This window comes from Danio aesculapii, chromosome 21, assembly GCF_903798145.1.
Source record: "Danio aesculapii chromosome 21, fDanAes4.1, whole genome shotgun sequence".
Classification (NCBI taxonomy): Eukaryota; Metazoa; Chordata; class Actinopteri; order Cypriniformes; family Danionidae; genus Danio; species Danio aesculapii.
Genome location: NC_079455.1, coordinates 17,218,910 through 17,240,429, shown reverse-complemented (window position 1 = coordinate 17,240,429; position 21,520 = coordinate 17,218,910). Strand labels below are relative to the sequence as shown.

General features: G+C 36.3%; 1 protein-coding gene across 1 annotated transcript in view; it reads left to right on the top strand.

Moving 5' to 3' along the window:
• The window catches only part of LOC130215013 (glycogen phosphorylase, muscle form-like), a 32,439-nt gene extending 12,286 nt beyond the window's left edge, over positions 1-20,153 (top strand). Inside the window, exons 10-20 of the mRNA XM_056446904.1 lie at positions 1,892-2,038; positions 3,862-4,025; positions 8,744-8,858; positions 9,966-10,067; positions 10,156-10,303; positions 12,677-12,735; positions 12,823-12,964; positions 14,387-14,594; positions 17,672-17,806; positions 19,712-19,778; positions 19,858-20,153. Of these exons, the coding sequence (XP_056302879.1) occupies positions 1,892-2,038; positions 3,862-4,025; positions 8,744-8,858; positions 9,966-10,067; positions 10,156-10,303; positions 12,677-12,735; positions 12,823-12,964; positions 14,387-14,594; positions 17,672-17,806; positions 19,712-19,778; positions 19,858-20,007 (1,437 nt within the window). The 3' untranslated portion in view covers positions 20,008-20,153. The remainder of the gene's footprint in view (positions 1-1,891; positions 2,039-3,861; positions 4,026-8,743; positions 8,859-9,965; positions 10,068-10,155; positions 10,304-12,676; positions 12,736-12,822; positions 12,965-14,386; positions 14,595-17,671; positions 17,807-19,711; positions 19,779-19,857) is intronic.
• The last annotated feature ends 1,367 nt before the right edge of the window (positions 20,154-21,520 follow it).

Below are 21,520 nucleotides of genomic sequence, written 5' to 3'. Positions count from 1 at the left end.
CACTAGTTCATATTCATGAAAGTTCTAATTAGATACTGGTCCCTCTTAATTAAATACCAGTAATTATAATTCATTTTATAATACTACTAATAATTTATAATCAAACACTAGCACTTATTAATACATACAGTACATAGAACACTACATTACACACTACTACTTATTTGTTATATACTATTAGTTAATAGTGATTACCTGAGGTCACATTTCAGTCACAATATCACCTATTCAGTTTTAACTAGTATGTACTCCAGGTGTACATATTTTGTTATGTATACTAGTAATTCAGGGTTCCCAGGTCCAAGAACATTTCCAGCCCAATGATAACTCAAAACCCAATCAAAAGGAATGAAAGGTAGCCTACTTCTTCCCTTGTAAAATCAGAGGTAATTGCTGGATTGCCACAATGAAAAAGCTTCACTATATCTATGATATTTATAATGCACATACTTTTAGATAGAGAATACCTGTAGATGTTTGGATTGCCAGTTATGCATTGCATGATCAATGTGCATTAAGAAACGATTCTTCTTTCATTTAAAATATGTGAGAGAGATTTTAGTGGCACATTATCAATATAGCCTCAAAAAATTCAAATGTATATATATATATATATATATATATTTCATCATTTTAACAGTATGTAATACTACTTGTTCATTGGGTATTTGTATCTATTTATAAATTACTAGTAGTATCTAATGGGGGGCGGAACGGTGGTGCAGTGGGTAGCGCTGTCACCTTACAGCAAGAAGGTCGCTGGTTCGAGTCCCGGCTGGGTTAGTGTTCACGTGGGTGTCCTCCGGGTGCTCCGGTTTCCCCCACAGCTCAAAGACATGCGCTATAGGTGAATTGGGTAAGCTAAATTGTCCGTAGTGTATGTGTGTATGTCCTGGCCATCCAGGTTGGGGGTTGAGCATTGGGCTAACCACCCACCTCGTAAAAATTTGATGTTATGAAACACCAACATGGTGCGGCTAAATATCAACTTCGATATAAACCGCCATGTGATAAGAGTAAGTTGTATCTAATGAATATGTGTCTGATTAAAATGTACCTATTGATAAGTTACTAATATCTAATGAAACAGAACAATTGTTTAATTAATAAGTACTAGTGTCAGTAACACTTTAAAATAATGGTCCATTAGTTAATGTAATTACTAACATTAGAAAAACAATTAGATATAAATTTATTACAGTATTTATTCATCTTTGTTAACATTAGTTAATGCTATTTTAGTTATATAATTTATATTTAGTTATATTTAGTTAATAACATTCGTTTGTGTTAACTTACTGTGCATTAACTAAATGTTAATGAGCACAACTTTTGATTTTTAATAATGCATTAGTTAATGTTGAACTATTATTAATAAATGCTTGACAGATAATTCATACTTAGTTATGTTAATGAATACATTAACTAATGGATTATTATTCTAAAGTGTTACGCTAGTGTTTTTAAAAATGAAAAAAAAACAAAAAAAAACAAGCTTATTTAAGGATAAAACCTATGGAGCCCAAAAAATATCTACTCGTACTTAATGATCTAAAGAAATAAGTAAGAGTAGAATGAAGCTAGATCGAGTACTAGTTTGTTTTTATAGATTAAATGTTAAAACAGCGTGCCATAGCTCTGTTTGATAAAACACTGATTGGGCAAACACCAGAGGGCGACCAAGTACGGAGAAGCTGAGGTGGTCTGCAAAAATTATCTTGATCACCATTGCTTATTTCATTATTTGTTGGTATTAGTTGAAACTAAATGTTGTTTTTTCCTTGTGTATACAGTAACAGGCATTAGCTTAAAGGTGTTGCAAATTTAAGTTGGATATAAATGAAGTCTACCGGACAAGCTGTAGCTGTGTTGATTTCCTCGCTCTCCGCAGGCATGGGACATCTGTGTTAGGACCTGCGCCTACACCAACCACACTGTGCTGCCTGAGGCTCTGGAACGCTGGCCTATCGACCTCTTCCAGACCCTGCTGCCCCGACACCTCGAGATCATCTACGAAATCAACCGCCGCCACATGGAGGTCCAGCTTCAACACCACACTAAACTACAACACAGTTTTACACGAAAAATGAGTCAAGAGTAGGCTGATTTTTACTTTGTCATTCACAGATAATAAAATAAATCTTAACAAACATAAATATATTGGGGTCACAAAGACTTTTTAATTGTGAATTGAACACTAGAGATGTACAATATGAAAAATTTGATCCTATACTACCAGTACTTACATCCTTCTCATGGCCGATTCTGGTATAGATACTAATAATCAGCAAGTTCATATTTTGAAAATATAATATTTATATAATCTGCAGTTTGTGCATGCAGGAGATCAAAAAAAATCTAAGCTGATATTTCAGCAGCTCTGGCTAAACTATAGTAAACATCAGTCCTCACTATTCAAAAGATAGATAATAGAAATATTAAAGATATTTTTACTGCTTTATTGTTGTATAAAAAGCTAACAAGTGACTGCAGATAGTTTTTGACTAGAAGCCTAAATGTGGATTTGTTATACAGCAATGTTACACTCCATTGTCCCCAGTGTTGCCAACAAAGCAATTTTGTTGTTAGATTTAGCAACTTTTCATAGTACCCTAGCAACTTTTTTTTTTTCAAAAAGCACCTAGCAACAAAATTAGCGATTTTTAACATTTATTTGGCTAGTTTTAGCAACTTTCAAAAAGTGACTCAAAAGAACAGTGGCTGCAGGCTTCACTCTAAACACACATTTCACATTCAAGTTAAATTGCTATCTCAGATCGTTTTTCTTAACTCTTAATTTACTGTTATTTGTTAACATGTATAATTGTTGGTAATTTAGGTTGCAATGAATTCCAGTACAATTGTTGTCACTTTCACGAATGTGTTAATTTCACAAGTTAAAAAGAGTAAGAATGTAAAAAGTTCATTAAAAGAATGTAACTGTTCATTATGAGTGTTATATTTACAAATAAAAAAATTATTATTATCAAAAAGTGTTTGAATTTTACAAATAGTCAACTATATTTTTCATACAAATCTAAATGGACATTTGTCAAGTAATGTTTTTGCTGAGATCGCCAGTCAATTTAAGAAAACATTAATTATTTTTATACTAAACACAACACAAAACAAACTAAACATATATATAAAGATGTAGTTTTGACGCAATGACGTCATCACACAAAGTAATATGTTAATAAGAACCTATTTATTGTCTGGATGTAATGTTTCAATATAATATAATATAATATAATATAATATAATATAATATAATATAATATAATATAATATAATATAATATAATATAATATAATATAATATAATATAATATAATATAATACACGGTGGCGGTTCATTCCGCTGTGGCGACCCCAGATTAATAAAGGGACTAAGCCGAAAAGAAAATGAATGAATGAATAATACACAGCGCCTCAAAGAGTAGAGACATGATAGGCTTACTCTTGTCAGATACTACGTGATGACGTCACTGATATGCAAATTAGTGTGTGCCATCATCTGGCAACATTTAGCTACTTTTCGGGCAGGCTTTAGCTACTTTTCATTGGAAATAGTTGGCAACACTGATTGTCCCAGTTAAAAAAACATACTGATAACAAAATAAATTTTTTATTTTTATAGTTTTATCCAAGTATTTCGTGCAAAACAAAAAAACGAAATTCTCTAGTGCACAAGAATAAGTAAAAAAAATGTATCAACCTCAAAAAAAAAAAAAATAAAGTGCATCCTCAAAATTACATATAGCAAAGTTGAGATTTATCTGAAATGATATAATTTAGATCTATGCTCAAGGGTTAAATTCGAGTGTGCTGTATAAATAACAGTGTTTGTTTACTGTTGTAGCGTGTGGCCTCTCTTTTCCCCGGTGATATGGACCGCTTACGCCGCATGTCTCTGATTGAGGAGGGCGGACAAAAGAGGGTCAACATGGCTCATCTGTGTATTGTTGGTGCCCATGCAGTCAACGGTGTCGCACGAATCCACTCGGACATCCTTAAAGCTACAGTGTAAGATTTTAAACACACATAAAGCAAACCACATAGACTTTTACATATCTTAAAGGGTTAGTTCACCCAAAATTACATTCAGTCTTTATTTACTCACCGTTATGATGTTCCAGACACAAGAAATTCATCTTCATTTCCAATCAAATCTTTTTGCTCTAAGGAATGTTTGATCACCCGAAAACGTTGATGCTTTACTGTGTTCAAAAAGAAAATACAAAGTAGATTTTAATTGTATGGTGTCTTCTGAAGAAACAGAATTACTTAAAAGATGAACAGATTTAATTTCAGGAAATAATCCGCGTATTGTCACGTGTGGAGATGGGTCTCAGACAACAAAAGTAAGGGTCCAAGTGCAATTTAATAAGAGGATTCGTATAAGCAGCCAATGGTCAAATCGGGCAATTCAGGTACATAAAGGGCTTCCAAAATGTAGTCAAAACGGACATAAGGTCAAAAACTAGGCGGCGATCAGAATATAACAAAATAACAAGATCAGGAATATGACAAATAGCAAACAAAACTAACACATGATGACTGCAAACGAAGACTCAGCCCTGAACTGGTGTATGTGTGGTGAACAAGTAGTCCAGATGATCAGTGATGATGGGATTCAGCTGTGTGTGAGTCATCAGTGATGAACGGCAACCGGTGTGTGTGAACGGCATGATGGAAATTGTAGTTTGTAAATGTGACGTGTAGGTGATCATGACACGTGTAAACAATGATAAGAAAACATTGTTTACATCATTCAGATTCAGTCATTGAAGCTCAGGCATGCTTGCTTGATATGTGAGAACCAATGAGGTCCATTCTTTTGTGTCACATGGAATGTTTGAGTTTCTGTAAGAACAAATTAAGTTATTGTGAGACCAAATTTCTAAACACAACCTCTTTGAGAATTGTCCAACAGCCAGCAAAATCAAATCAGACCTGCTCTGCAAAAATTCTTAGATTTTTTTTGTCTTGTTTCTAGTCCAAATATCTAAAAATTCTTATATCAAGATGCATTTTCTAGGCAAGCAAAACATATGGTCTTGTTTTCAGAAATAATATGCAAAAATATTAAGTGAGTTTTTCCTTAGAACAAGCTAAATAATCTGCCAATGGGGTAAGCAAAATAATTCTGTTTTTCCTTTTGGCATAAGATTATTTTGCTTACCCCATTGGCAGATTATTTTATACAAGACAAAAAATCTAAGTAATAAAGTCATTTTTGCAATAAAAAAATAAAGTCTTTTTTTTTTGTGGGTACAATGCTGATCTGAAGTTCTTAGGTGCTTGAAAATGCTTGAATTGTAGTCTAGTGTTTTTAAAGTTTGAAAATTGTTAAGATTTTGAATACAATGCTTGAAACTGCTTGGAAATGCAGTTGTGTTGCTTTCATATGAATTTATCTTTCCTATTAAATCAATATTAAAAAGACATGTTAATGCTTTTGCATGAAATTTAATCTCTGGTGGACTAATAAGTATATTTAAAAATGTTCAAATAATGGCATATTGTATATTCAACTTATTTCAGTGTTCCCCTTGAATACTATTAGTAATAGTATCTGACATAATATTATGACAATGGGCATATATTTATGTAAATATGTAATTCATCACCATGGTAACGTGCTGGAAAAGTTTTCAAATTCACCTTTAAAGTGCTTGAATAGTGTTTAAATTTGGTTTTGGAAAGGTGTAAGAACCTTGGAGGTTTTTTGGCATCTCGTTTCTAACTGATCCAACAATAAATGGCTCTGAAAACTCATTTAAATGATATTTGCAACTAGCCTACGGCATGTAAGCAGCTAATTTAGGCGAGCAACATGTTAAACGTGCTGAAAACATCAAACATTTCAGAAACATGTAAATTTAGCTAAAACTCTGGCGAAAAGACACACACGTGTGTTTAAGCTGGTTCTTTACTGGTTGAGTCATTTTCTGGTCAGGACAAGCACATGACCAGCAAAAACCAGCACATGACTGGCAAACAACCAGTTTAATTCAGCTCACGACCAGTAAAACCAGCATAAACCAGCAGCCATGTTTCAAAGCCTCCCTTGCACAGCATATGTTGTTCTACCTGCAAATTCAAGATAAAACATGCTAGCAACATAATTCAGATTAATGACTATCTAATTCATGCTAAAGACTTGAGAGAAGCATGTTAGTTATTACTAGCTACATTATTTCTAAAAACACTAACACCATACTAATTCTTGCTATCTACATGGTTATTCAAGCTAAATATGATAACAACACAACAGCAAGTCATGCAACTGCTTGCTATGTCAGCAACTTGCTAACAGATGCAAGAAATGCTAACTACATGATAATTCATGGAAAAGCATGCTAGCAACATGGCAAGGCAGGGCAAGTTTATTTCTATAGCACATTTCATACACGGTGGCAATTCAAAGTGCTTTACATAAGCAGGAATAAAAGAGACAAGTATAAAAAATTAAAAAATAATATAAAAACACATAAAAACAGATTAAAATGTGGTAAAACAGCGTATAAAAGAATGAAAAAGAAGAGAAAAACATAATAGTGCGATCTGTCGGACGTAGCACAGTGCTCATTCAGTAAAGGCACAGCTAAACAGATGTGTTTTCAGTCTTGATTTGAATGTGCCTAATGTTGAAGCACATCTGATCATTTCTGGAAGCTGATTCCAGCAGCGGGGGACGTAGTAGCTGAAGACGGATTAACCCTGCTTTGACTGAACCCTTGAAATTTCTAATTTACTTGATCCTAAAGATCTGAGGGATCTGTTAGGTTTCTATTCAGTGAGCATACCTGTAATGTATTGAGGTCCTAGGCCATTTAGTGATTTACAGTAGAGACAAGTAATAATACTTTAAAATCTATTCTGAATGTGACTGGGAGCCAGTGACAGTGTAAAGACCTGAGGACAGGTGTGATGTGCTCTGACTTCCTGGTTCTGGTCAGTGAGGAGTCCATTACAGTAATCCACCCTGCTGCTGATAAAAGCATGGACAAGTTTCTCTAAGTCCTCACTGGAAACAAAGCAGATGTTTTTGAGATGATAATATGCTGATTTACTTACTGCTTTGACATGACTACTGAAACTCAAATCTGACTCCAGAATCACACCAAGATTCTTGACCTTATTTTGTGTTGTTTGACCCCTAGAGCCAAGGTACGCATTCATCTTGAGAACCTCAGCTCTGTTCCCAAATGCAATGACTTCAGTTTTCTCTTTGCTTAACTGAAGTAGGTTTTTGCACATCAAACTGTTCATTTCATCAATGCATTAGTAGAGGGTGTCAATGGGGCTGTAGTCATTAGGCAGTAAGGCTAGGTAGATCTGAGTGTCATCAGCATAGCTGTGGTAGGAGATTTAGTTCTTCTCATTAATTGGCTCAGTGGGAGCATATAAAGGTTGAACAGGCGAGGTGCCAGAATTTAACCTTGTGGGACTCCACATGTCATGGGTGTTCACCTCGACCTATGGTCACCTATACTGACATAGTAACCTCTCCCTTCAAGGTAAGATCTGAACCATTTGAGGACCGTCCCAGACAGCCCAATCCAGTTTTCCAGTCTGTCCAGAAGTATGCTGTGATCGATAGTGTCAAATGCAGCACTGAGATCGAGTTATATCAGCACTGTTAGTTTGCCTGAATCTGTATTTAGGCAGATATCATTGATTATCTTTATAAGGGCGCTCTCAGTACTATGATGTGCTCTGAAACCAGATTGAAAATTGTCTAAACACCCCTTGGAGCTCAAGAACACATTAACCTGGTTAAAAACAACGTTTTCAATGATTTTGCCAATGAAAGGGAGATTTGAAATTGGCATGTAATTGCTCAATAGGGTTTTATCCAGGTTGCTCTTCTTCAAGGGGGGTTTAACAACTGCAGTTTTAAGTGCGGTTTCAAATTAGAGTATAAAATATAAAAACGCATAAGTGCAAAGAGCGGAGCAGTAGGCAGAGACGTCCGGACCATAGCAAAGCAGGAGGTAAAATAAAATAAAAACATGGTAATTCTTCGCTAACAACGTTCACCTTCTTGTTATTAATGCTAACAAAGAGCTAATTTATAGGCTACTAGAAACTTTACTCAGAGCCTACCAATGCGTCCAACAGCATGTATGTGAAAAATAATATGCGAGCAGAGTAGTATGTCCAAATTATTAGTAATAAAAACAGTAGGCAAGAAGTAAACAGGTGCCCTACAGTACTACTTGACCCACAACTAAATGGACACTTTACTATCCCATGAGGCTACAGGAGAGATTTTATGAATGGGAGTGAAACTTTTATTTACATTTTGAAGTATTAGAGATTTAGGGGAACAGAATTTCAATATACAAACAAATATTTCTTAAGATCTGAAACGATTATGAAATGATCAATGGTAAATGTTGACAGAATTGTCATTTTGGAAGGAATGAACCCTTTAACTAACTATAAAACAACTGTTCATTCAATAATGACCCTACATGCCATATGAAAGCTTCATGTTCCTTGACAGACTGTAATTTCTGTCATCGTATCATTGAGAGCTGAATTAATTTAAAAAATTGTTTGTTTTTTTGAGATTCTGCTGCTGATCCGGATTGCAAAAAGGACAAAACTATATTTAATTGTTCTTACTAGTGCGATGTAATGAATAATTGACTTGAATCCGTACTGATTTTAAAAGTCATGATCTATAGTAATTAATGGCATAACTGATCAGCTTTTACTTTTCCAAACAGATTCAAAGATTTCTATGAGATGGATCCACACAAATTCCAGAACAAAACCAATGGCATCACCCCTCGCCGTTGGTTAGTGATGTGCAACCCTGGTCTGGCTGAGGTCATCGCAGAGGTTGGTGCCATATTTCATAGCTTCATTTTTTGCATGTTAAAATAACTAGCAATGACTGAACCACCAAAGAATGTTCACAGTAATTGCTCTTTTCTGTAATACCTGCCTAATAAAAAGTTTCTTTTTGGATTTAAGAAAGCAAACACGTAAAGGGATAGTTCACTCAGTGAAGTTTATTTATAAACTAATTTCGAGAGGATCACATGCTTATGATTGCTAGCGGCTGGATCCGCATTATCCAATTCTCTATGCACCAATCAGACGACTCCTAAACTACTACAAATACCCACGATTACGTACCACCGCTATCTTCGTTTTGAAGAATCCCCCCCATCCACCCCTACTCCTCCTTCTTCCTAGATGGGTGACATGGTGGCCCAGTGCTTAGCACTGTTGCCTCACAGCAAGAATGTCTCTGGTTCTAGGCTTTACCAAACCAGCAGACATTTCTGTGCAGAGTTTGCATTTTCTCCCCGTGATCACGTGGGTTTCCCCTGGGTTGCCCGGTTTCCTCCCACCGTCCAAAAAACATGCAACATAAGTTAATTGACTAATCCAAACCAGCACTATAGACATGCTCCTAGTAAATGGTTATCTCTCAAGAGCAATCACTGGCTGTTCATTGGTTATTACAGCAGGGGAGTTCTCGAGATCTACCTGAGCTCAAACTCCCCTCTTGCCTTGCAACGGGAGGGAGCCCCGGGCTCGAGGATCTTATGAGCTCAGTGCTCTCTCCTGGGACAGCATGCCAAACAAGCTTATAATTAATCATCAGCTAAGTGTGAACTCTTGAAAAAATATAAATTTTGAAATGACTTATTCTTACTCCAGTTTTGTCTGTTGAAAACAAGATAAGATATTTTGAAGAATGTTGGAAACCTGTAACAATTGACTTCCATAGTATTTTTTCCTTATATGGGTGTTAACGGTTTCCAACATTCATTAAAATATCTTCATAAACTCAAAGTTTTAAAACCACTTGAGTAAACGGTGAGTAAATGTTTTTTTTTTGGTGAACTATCCCTTTAAGAATCCTTAATTACATTAATGCCAAACATATAACATACAAGAGACAACTTTCATTTCTTTGGTCTTCTAAAATGTTAGAAAATCGGAGAGGACTTCATCCGTGACTTGGATCAGCTGCAAAAGCTTCGTGATTTTGTCAACGACGAGGCTTTCATACGAGACATCGCCAAAGTTAAACAGGTTGGAACCACTGCACATGTGGCTCATACAGTATCAACAGGTCAGTAGGTTTTGGATTTTAAACTAGTTTGTTCTCACCCCGTTCAAGGAGAACAAGCTGAAGTTTGCTGTGCACCTGGAGGAGCACTACAAAGTGAAGATCAACCCCAACTCCATGTTTGATATTCAGGTGAAGAGAATCCATGAGTATAAGAGGCAGCTGCTCAACTGTCTGCACATCATCACTTTCTACAATCGTGAGTGTTACCTGCACTTTCATTTCTTTCAGTTTCCTTTTCGCTATCACTATTTTGTGTTTTTAGTGTTGGGTGGTTTATCCATTGATGAACATAATATATTTTGGAAAGGAGAAATATATCGATATATATATATATATATATATATATATATATATATATATATATATATATATATATATACACACACAAGCAATATCACATGACAAGCAGTGCAATATGGCTGTATATCGGCACTGGTGGGAGGCGCGCGATGGATCGAGGCCACAAACTGAGTGCCTAAGTGCCACACTAGTGATGATATACAGCCATATTACACTGCTACGAGTGTGATATTGCGTTTATAAAACAGTTAGACGACATAATCGTGTATAATAAAAATAATTTTGTATGAAGAACTACTTTCGCCATTCAATCACATCTGCAGCTGATGTCAGAACAGCTGGTGGCTCACATTTTAAGATTATAAGGCTGAAGGGCATGTAATGACATCAGTCTACAGAGATTTCCCAATTTTTTGGTTGCAATCAGGATAACACAATAAATAACCCCGAAAAAGCCAAAGCAAAACCCTACCAGATTACTAAATACAGCACTACAAAATACAAAAGCACAACTTGCCTGTTCTATAAGGATTTGTTCAGGTGGGCGGAGTAATACACCAGATGGGTGAAGCCTGATTTATACTTTCGCCTGGCACCGCATCGCGCACCTCTGCTGACTGTGCTTGCACCTCACGAATCGGATAGGGCTTTTATACTTGACATGTTCACCATTGTGATATTCTTTAAAACGACAGGGGGTGGTCAAAAGAAAACCCACCGTAACAGATAACCATAGATATAGGAAGTTTCCGGAACTATGCCATAACATTAATATCGTTCAAATTTTAAAAATAATAATTTTTATTATTTTTATAAATGATTTTAATGATTCTAAAGATTTTTATAACCATTCAAGATTTTTTTTAAATCAAACTTTGATGCATCACTTGCAGTTGTTCATATCTCGGACAGTGCTACCTATTATTACGACCCTGGTCTAGGCAAATACCTCGGGGTGAACCCACAGAAAAATAATAAACAAAAATACACTAACTAAACACCCAAATGAAACTTACTACACCTAATAAAATAAATAATAAAAATACAAAATCTACACCTATCTCCCTGACTAACAAAAACAGGTGAAAATATTTACAAAAAAGAAAAGTGGCGTCCAACCCCTACTGCCTCTTACCGTGTATATATTTACAATATTGACAATCAACAAACACACAAACCAAAACAAAAATAATTGGAAGGGGAAACACGGATGGGTATACAACACAGCACAAGAAATACAATCAACGAAAACAACTCAACCACAGGAATAACTTTTTCGCAATTTCAAAAATTTTTATGACACTAGAACATGGGTTGCTCTAAAAAAAATTTTTATTACAGAAAGAATAAACCGTTATCACCAATAAAGTCCAAAAAAACAGGGCATCAATATGTTGTAAACCGATAGGTTCAAATATTCTTTTTCAGTTATCAAATAAATAATTTGTTCCTTAATAATACTTTTGTAACTATTAAATAATCTTAAATTAAAAATGAATAGTGAAAAAACATAATTCTGTGATTAAATAATCTGTTTTGGCTTTAACAAACTTATCCCTCAGGTTTTTCCAAACTTTTACAAAAACTTTCCTCCTTTCCCACTGCTGTTGCAATTTCTAGCCAATAATTATTGTCCATCTGGTTATCCCTATGATCACACATGGAAGGATCATAAAGATGTCTGTATAGTCGTGCCTGTTTCAGACAAAATCTCTTCAAAATGATTCATTATTCAACTCAAATAAACTGTTCGCTCTAGTCTCAAAAAATGTCATGTGTTCCGCCAGTCGAAATAATGTCTCGCGGACCCAAAGCGAACCTCCGCAGACACCGCAATGACATAACATTCACTGCGCACACTTAAGCGAAATTGCATACGCGTCAAGTATAAGCCACGCATCAAGAGGCTGTACTAGTGCTGTTATTGCAGAATATAGCACGGCTATCAGCCAATCAGATTCGAGAACCAAACAGAACTGTTGTGTATATTTGTATAACTTTTTTGATTATTTATATTAAATTACATATTCTTTGGAAGAGAAAATATATAAAAATATTTTTATAGAAATAATATTTGTCCCATTCTTACTATTGTGATTAACCATATCTTCTTTAAAAATAACAATTAAATAAAAAAACAAATAATGAATAAATTAAGGAATGCATAAATTCTTGTATTAAAGTAAGATGGTCCAAAAGACACGTGAGTGAAAAACTGTTAAACATTTAGAGACATGTTGACTTTATTTGTATTATTTCAATTTTACAGGCATCAAGAAAGAGCCTAACAAGCAATGGTCTCCAAGAACAATTATGATTGGAGGAAAGGTGACTTAAATGCAGTCAGATTAGCATTCAGATGTTTAACTCCTTATTGTACTATGAATTGTCTGATAATTACGTTCTTCCTCCCAGGCTGCTCCAGGATACCACACGGCTAAAATGATTATTCGTCTCATCACAGCTATCGGTGAGGTGGTCAACAATGACCCCGTGGTGGGTGATCGACTCAAAGTCATTTTCCTGGAGAACTACAGAGTCACCCTTGCTGAGAAAGGTGACCAGTGATTTCATTTGAAGTCTCTTACATTAATTTTTAAATTTGAATTATTATTTTTTATCTTGCATACATTATATTAATAATAATTTCTTGATAATTGATCAATTTAGGTCTTGATGTTTTAGTACATTAGGTTAAACTTAAAGAACATGAGAAATATTTCTGTGGAAACTTACTAAAAATATTTTGTTTTAACCCTGTTTGCTACAAGCTTAATCTTACAATTAATAATAACAATAATAATAACCAGAAAACATAAGCTGTATGCTTCCAGACAGCATATTGCCATTTTCATAAATCTAACATTTTACCCACACATAACTCTTTATATCTGATTCAGGAACCACTTACTCTGTGTCAATGCGATGTGTGATTGCCATTTGTTTGAGATGGGAATACCTTATAATCTAATATTAACAGTGATTTTCACAGCTGTGCTTTTCTATGGCAAACACTATCAGTGCCTAAACACAATTGCCACTTTAAAGGGACGTTATAATCTCAGGTCTTTATTGTAATGTACAATTCATGCTGTTTACAAACCATCGTTTAAGCCTATCAGCTCAATAAACTACTAATTAGTGACTTATTAATAGTAAAGTAGTTGTTGAGCTTAAGTATTGGGTAAGATTAGGGTTATAAGTACTAATAAACAGCCAATATCTAAACAATAGGCAGTAGCCAGTAGTTAATACTGTGAATTAAGCTGTTAGTGTTACCGTATCTTATAATTAGGGCTGCATGATATTGGAACAAAACTGACAGTGCAATATTTTCATTCACTGCGAGATGTATTGCGATATAAATGCAATTTCAGCAGACGACTTGAATAGCTAATAAAGAATTCATCATTTTAGATCAATTGGGATGAGAGGGAGCATATCTGCATAAAATTTAAAAAATTTTTAATTAAAAAATGACAAGCAAAGTTAAATACAACACAGAAAAGATGCAAATAAACATGGATTTATGATTTTCTGGTGAGTCAAACAGCATTCAGAAGCAGAAATGAAATAAGCACAGTATAATGATAATAATAACACTGTATTGTTTTAGTTGAGTAAAATTATACAATGTACAATTCATCTTTAAGCTACAAACATTTCATTTATTGTGCCCAAATGGCTTAAATTCGGGTCCTAAAAGCACATGCAGATACTAAACTTTATGTTTTAAATATGACGAATATAACGACTCCACTATGTTGTTAACTGTAGTGTCTGATCAACTATAATCCCAACTACATTGCAGATCCCTGCGATATGACTATTGCAGACTCGCACATTGCGATGCTGAAACAATATATTGTGCAGCTCTACTTATAATTATAACATGGTATGAATGTGCTTTAGCCTACCTTATATAATGCGAGTCATGCGATTGTGAAAAACGATCCCCATCGTTGTCTTTTTCTCTCAGCGATCCCCGCGGCCGACCTGTCCGAGCAGATCTCCACAGCCGGCACAGAAGCTTCTGGAACAGGCAACATGAAGTTCATGCTGAACGGAGCTCTGACCATCGGCACCATGGATGGAGCCAATGTAGAGATGGCAGAGGAAGCAGGAGAAGAAAATTTCTTCATCTTCGGCATGAGAGTGGAGGATGTTGAGGCCATGGACGCTAAAGGGTTAGAGGAATATTATTGTGCCATTGGTCACACTTTACTTTGAGGAGCAGATACACTATTAACTAGCTATTGACCAGTTTTGCCTCAAATACGTGTAGGTAGGTCATGCGAAATAAGGCGTTATTCAGTATTATACTGTGGGATTGTTGAATGTTTTTTCTGTGATTGGCTGGTGGACATTCTAAAGTGGTGCAGGTATTCTCAAGTAACTGCATGGCTAAAGTAGTTCCAGGCAGGTTTGACCACATTACAGTTCTATATCCCTACACTTAATGATTTAACCCTTGTGCACTGTTCAACTGTACTACCCTTTTGTTATGTTCGGGATGAAAACATCCATTAAATTAAACTGCTGTAAAAATGCATTATATATATATATATATATATATATATATATATATATATATATATATATATATATATATATATATATATATATATATATATATATATATATATAAAATCGCATAAATCTGTTATTCAACCTCAGTCCTGATCAAAACTACTAAATTGTTTATAAAATTTACTGGATTTTAATTATTTAATTGCCAAGTTCACAATGAATGTCACTGATTTGGTGAAAAAAACACACAAAATGACATATTTTCAAAAAATTTTTCCCCTTTATCACAGTCTTGGACATATGAATAATTAGTAACAATATTGGCTTTGATGCACTGTTAGATTTTCATTTTTTCTCCCTAATTTACTGTTGGTGGCTATTTTTGCCTAATTGACTTCCATTATAACTACATTTGATGGTGCATAAATACACAGTCTTTGTTTTTATTTACTCCATGTAGCTCTGAGAGCTGTAATACATATTTTGAGTTTCTCAGACACATCAAAGTAAGTGCATAATCTCTCACAGACAACATACAGTACACACACTTTAATTTGCTGCTATACTCAATATAAAATCCAGAAACTAAGCTTTTTTTCACAGGTCAATCTAAAGGGTTAATAGTGCCAACTGATAATCAACGGTAAAAAAATCCACCTTTTACCTCTTCCCAACAGGGAAAACCACCAACAATCTGCATGATTATATGCTGTCATGGTTTTGTAATTAAAAAAATGTGGTTATAATGGAAGTCAATGGGGCAAAAACAGCCACCAACAGTAAATTAAGGAAAAAATGTCAATGTAAATTTGAAACAATGCATCAAACGCAATGTTGTTTCACATGTCCAAGACTGATCAAATGTAAATAAAATCTGGTCCACAATTACTTTTTATATAGAAAATATGTCATTTTATGTTTCTTTTCCACCAAATCAGTGACATCATTTATGAATTTGGCAATTACAGAGTAATTTTCCAAACAATTTAGCAGTTTTGATTAGGACTGAGGTTGATTAACATATTTATGCCAAAAAGAAAAACAAAAATTATCTAATGCATTTTTACAGCTGTTTAATTCAGTGGATATTTTCATCCCTAACATAACAAAGTACATTTAGTACATTTGCCCAGAGAATTTTGGGCAAAAACCAAAAAAAAAAAATCATTCCGCTAGCCGAAAACGTAGGCCCTAGGACGTTTCTGGAGACCTCGAAATACGTCCCGGGAGGTACGTATTTTTGCAGTTTTTGATTTTCGAGAATCCGCGAGAGGCCGCTGTGTGCGCCTTTTTGGCTTCTCGGATATCTCCCGCGAGTGCCATTCACGCCCGCGCTGTTCTCGCGTGAACCCACACGAGGCTGCTGTCAAACGAACGTCTGTCTGTCCGACTGACTAAATGATTGACAGGGCGACGGGCCTCCTCCTCCCCCGAACCCAACCAATTTTACCGATTGACCCGCCCGCCCTAAACCCAACCAACGATTTACAAAAGCCGTCCGGAAAAAGAAAAGCCCTCGTCTGATTTTTTTTTTTTTACCACGTTTTCGGATTTTACCACATTCTCACCATGTTATGAACCTCTTTGCTTTATTTCTTGGATTCTGTTTTAGTCTTACCTGATTTGTGGAACAGCTCTTCCCCGGACTCGAACCCGCTCGTCGTCGTCATGGTCAGCTCCTCTCTTGCATCTCGAGTCCGCCGACGCACAGGACGAGCTAACCGGACAAACTGGTTGCGGCGGGAAAGCCCTCCACACGGAGGCAAGCGGTCAGCCGGAGAGCGCTAAAAGGAACAAAAAGCGCTAATAGGAACGGCGTCATACCGCCCCGCAGCGTTCGCTTAAAAAATGAAATGCAGCCATACGTACCTCCGGCTACATAATTCGCGGTCTCCAGAAACGTCCTCGGGACTGCGTTTTCGGAATGAGCCTGGGTTGCAAATTTATGGCCAGATTAAGACTCAAAATCACCCTAGAGTGGAGAAAAACATCTCAAACAGCACATAAGGGTTAAGTTACTGTCTTGACATACAGCATCTGAACAATGTCTAGGTGTGGTAACTGTAGTAATAGGAGAACAAGTAACTCCACTCTGTTGAATCATTAGAAAATAGTTCACACTAAGGTGCCGTTCGCATATCGCGTCTAAAAGCATGTGGAAAGCGTGTGACACTTCCTTCACTATTTTCAAAGCACTGTTGTGCTCCCGTGGCATCTGTTGTTACTAGGCAAACATAAACCGTTCTCTTAGAGGATGACAAACTTACAAACCATTGCTGCAGCTCTGATACAAGTTTTATTTATGGAGAAAATTAATAAGCACTGCAGTGTTTGGGTGCTCTACGAATGTCTGAGGTAATTACTTTAACGTTATTACTGTCATGTGTATATTGCACACAACGTACGAAGCTGATTGGTTAGTTCTAGTCACATGACTCACGCTGTGCTTGCAACATTCTAAAAGTGTGAGAGCGATGTGAGCGCGCAAAAGACACGATAAGTGAACAGCCCCTAACAATGCATTATTGTTTTTAATAATTCAAGGGCCTATTGTCAGTTATTACTTCCAAATAACCAATACTCTTGTAATATCATGCTAATAAGCAAGTAGTTAATAGTAAGAATTCCTCCACAAACTTACATGTTATCGTACTTTTTGTTGGGATTCATCAATTAATTAAGAACTCACATTTTGTATGCCTTATATATGATGTGACTTCTTTTCATCTGGTAGATACAATGCATCCGAGTACTACAACCGTATTCCAGAGCTGAAGCAGGCCATCGACCAGATTGCAGGAGGATTCTTCAGCCCAAAACAGCCAGACCTCTTCAAGGACATCATCAACATGCTGATGCACCACGACAGGTTGAGAAACAAGAAACAAACACATAGACTATAACAGGCAACCACGTTATCCAATTGCAAAAGGGAAGTGCAGCCATAAAGTGATGAATACAGTATGGTATTTAGGTAGGCCACAGTGTTTAAATAACATGCTTGGTGCTAAAAATGTTTGTAATGCCACCCGTATACCACCAGCAGCAGCTAGAACTATTTATTTCAAATATCTTTATGAAATTTCTTGATAAAATGTTCTGCTAAAAACATCAAATCACCAAATTACAACATTAATTTTATATATTATCATAGAATGTTATTACTACTAACACTACCGCAGTAAACACTTCCCTCCCTCAGAACCCTCTAAATTAATATTAATACAAAATAAATCAATAAAATAGGATAAATAAATGGGGCAATAGCATGATCACCTCACAGCAAGAAGGTCGCTGGTTCGAGCCTCGGCTGGGTCAGTTAGCATTTCTGTGTGGAGTTTGCATGTTCTCTTCGTGTACGCATGGGTTTCCTCCGGGTGCTCCGGTTTCCCCCACAAGTCCAAAGACATGTGGTATAGGTAAATTGGGTAAGCTAAATTGTTCGTAGTGTATGTGTGTGTGAATGAGTGTGTATGGGTGTTTCCCAGTGATGGGTTGCAGCTGGAAGGGCATCCACTGTATAAAACATATGCTGGATAAGTTCATTCTGCTGTGGCGACCCAAGATTAATAAAGGGACTAAGCCAAAAAGAAAATGAATGAAGATAAATAAATGAATAATACAAAATACTACTAATATTCTTATCTAATAATGAGATAATACAGAAACAACCTAACTTTAGGGCAATCCGGCAGTTGTCCTAACTTCAAAGTTCTTAGAACGCTAACCAAAAAAACACAAGATACGAATCTTTCTGTAATACTCCCCTGGGACTGTAGGCAAGATTCACATTTAAAAAAAAAAAATAAGTGTATTATTAATGTAATTATTGAAGTATTAGTGCTAATTAAATCAAACATTTCTTTTAGCCATGAATCAAAAATGGGGATGATGTGTGCATACACTTTAAGAGAATGAGACATCTTGCTAATAATGTTGTAAAGGCTAACAGGACCATTTATACAAGGTTTGATGAATCATGCTTTATTGTTGTTTACTCTAGAAGTTACTGTTCACCAGGGCTTCATTTGTGCTGGAACAACCTCTAAAATCCGATCTGGCATGTCATTTTATCGATCACCCTCCTCACACGTTAGCCCGATCTGTTCCGTGACCTCGCAATTTACAAACTAAGCACTGCTGTTGTACACTGCTGCAGAGTAACTGTTGTCTTTCTATCACCTCTAACCAGGCTATACGTTCTCTTGTGAATGCTGTCAGCAAGACTGTTCCCCGCAAAGAACTGCTCAATGGATATTTTCTCTTTTATCTGTAAACCCTAGAGATGGTTGTGTGTGAAAATTCCAGTAGATCAGCAGTTTCAGAAACACTCAGACCAGCCCGTCTGATAGAAACAACCTTGCCATGTTCGTTCATTCATTCATTTTTGTTTCGGCTTAGTCCCTTTATTAAACTGGGGTCGCCACAGTGGAATGAACTGCCAACTAGCATACGTATTACGCAGCAGATGCCCTTCCAGCTGCAACCCATCACTGGGAAACATCCACACACTCATTCACACACATACACTACAGCCAATTGAGCTTATTCAGTTTACCTATAGCACATGTCTTTGAACTGAGGGGGAAACCAGAGCACCCGGAGAAAACCCACGTGAACACAGGGAGAACATGCAAACTTAATGTATAAATGTAATCATTTCCTGTCATACGATTGGCTGATTCTATATTAGCATTAATCAGCAGATAAACAGGTGTACCTTATAAACTCTCCGGTAAGTGTTTATAAATCATACATGCTTCTTTCTCCACAGGTTCAAGGTATTTGCTGACTATGAAGACTACATCAAATGCCAAGAGAAAGTCAGTGCTTTGTATAAGGTGAGTTTTTGTTACATTGCCCAAAAATGGAAATGATTTAATCTTCAAAACTCTGATGATATTCTATTTCCATTTATAGAAACCTAAAGAATGGACCAAGAAGGTGATCCTCAACATCGCCGGTTCAGGCAAGTTCTCCAGCGACCGCACCATCTCCCAGTACGCCCGTGAGATCTGGGGTGTAGAGCCCACTCTGGAGAAGCTTGCTGCACCTGACGACATTAAATAAACCCGCACTTGCCCAATTTCATGAATCCTGCTCTTCCCATTTCGCCTTGTCATCCTATGGCAACACCAATGCAATCTGTCAATCTTCAATCTTCAATGTTCTGCGTCATTCACTGTACAAACAATAAATAACCTCAACAAACTCAATCAATGTTCAACGGGTAACATCTATATCAGCATTGTTCAGCAAAATCATTGTTTCCCAAAATCATTGTGAGTACAAACTTGCTTGATCTGCATAGGCTTTTGGGAAATTGCATATTGAGAATGATATTAGGAAACGTCACAGCCCAGATTGGATTTTGATTTTATATTTGAGGGTTTTTTTACCCTTCTGAAATGTTTAAATACTGTATATGTGACCCTGAATGACAAAATCAGTCTTATGTTGCACGGGTACATATTTTGGCAATAGCCAATACATTTTATGGGTCAAAATGATTCATTTTTCTTTCATGCCAAAAATCACTTGAATATTAAGTAAAGATCAATTTTTATAAAGATATTTTGTAAATTTCCTACTGTAAATCTATCAAAACTCAAGTTTTGATTAGGAAAGTCAATTGCTAAGAATTTCAATTCATCAACTTTAAAGGCGAATTTCTGAGTATTTAAATTTTTTTTTCTGATTCCAGATTTTTTATTTTTAAATCGCTACCAAATATACACTCACCGGCCACTTTATTAGGTACACCTTACTAGAACCCGCTTTTGCCTTCTGCCTTGAACCCTTCGTGGCATAGATTCAACAAGGTACTGGAAATATTCCTCTATGATTTTGGTCCATATTGACATGGTAGCATCACGCAGTTGCAGCAGATTTGTCAGCTGCACATCCACGATAGGAACCTCTCGTTCCACCACATCCCAAATATGCTTTATTGGATTGAGTTATGGTGACTGTGGAGGCCATTTGAATACAGTGAACTCATTGTCATGTTCAAGAAATCAGTCTGAGATGATTCACGCTTTATGACATGCTGCGTTATCGTTCTGGAAGTAGCCATCAGAAGATGGGTACACTGTGGTCATAAAAGGATGGACATGGTCAGCAACAATACTCAGGTAGGCTGTGGCATTGAAACAATGCTCAATTGGTACTAATGAGCTCAAAGTGTGCAACGAAAATATCCCCTTCACCATTACACTACCACCAGCAGCCTAAACTGTTGATACAAGGTAGGATGGATCCATGCTTTCATGTTGTTGACTCATTACACCAGGCAACATTTTTCCAACCTTCTATTGTCCAATTTTGGTGAGCCTGTGCAAATTTTAGTCTCAGTTTCCTGTTCCTAGCTGACAGGAGTGGCACCTCGGTTGTAACAAGTGGTTCTTTGAGTTGCCATTCTATCACCTCGAACCAGTCTGGACATTCTCCTCTGACCTCTGGCATCAACGAGACATTTGCGCCCACAGAACTGCCGTGCACTGGATATTTTCGCTTTTTCGGACCATTCTCTGTAAACCCTAGAGGTGGTTGCGCATGAAAATCCCAGTAAATCAGCAGTTTC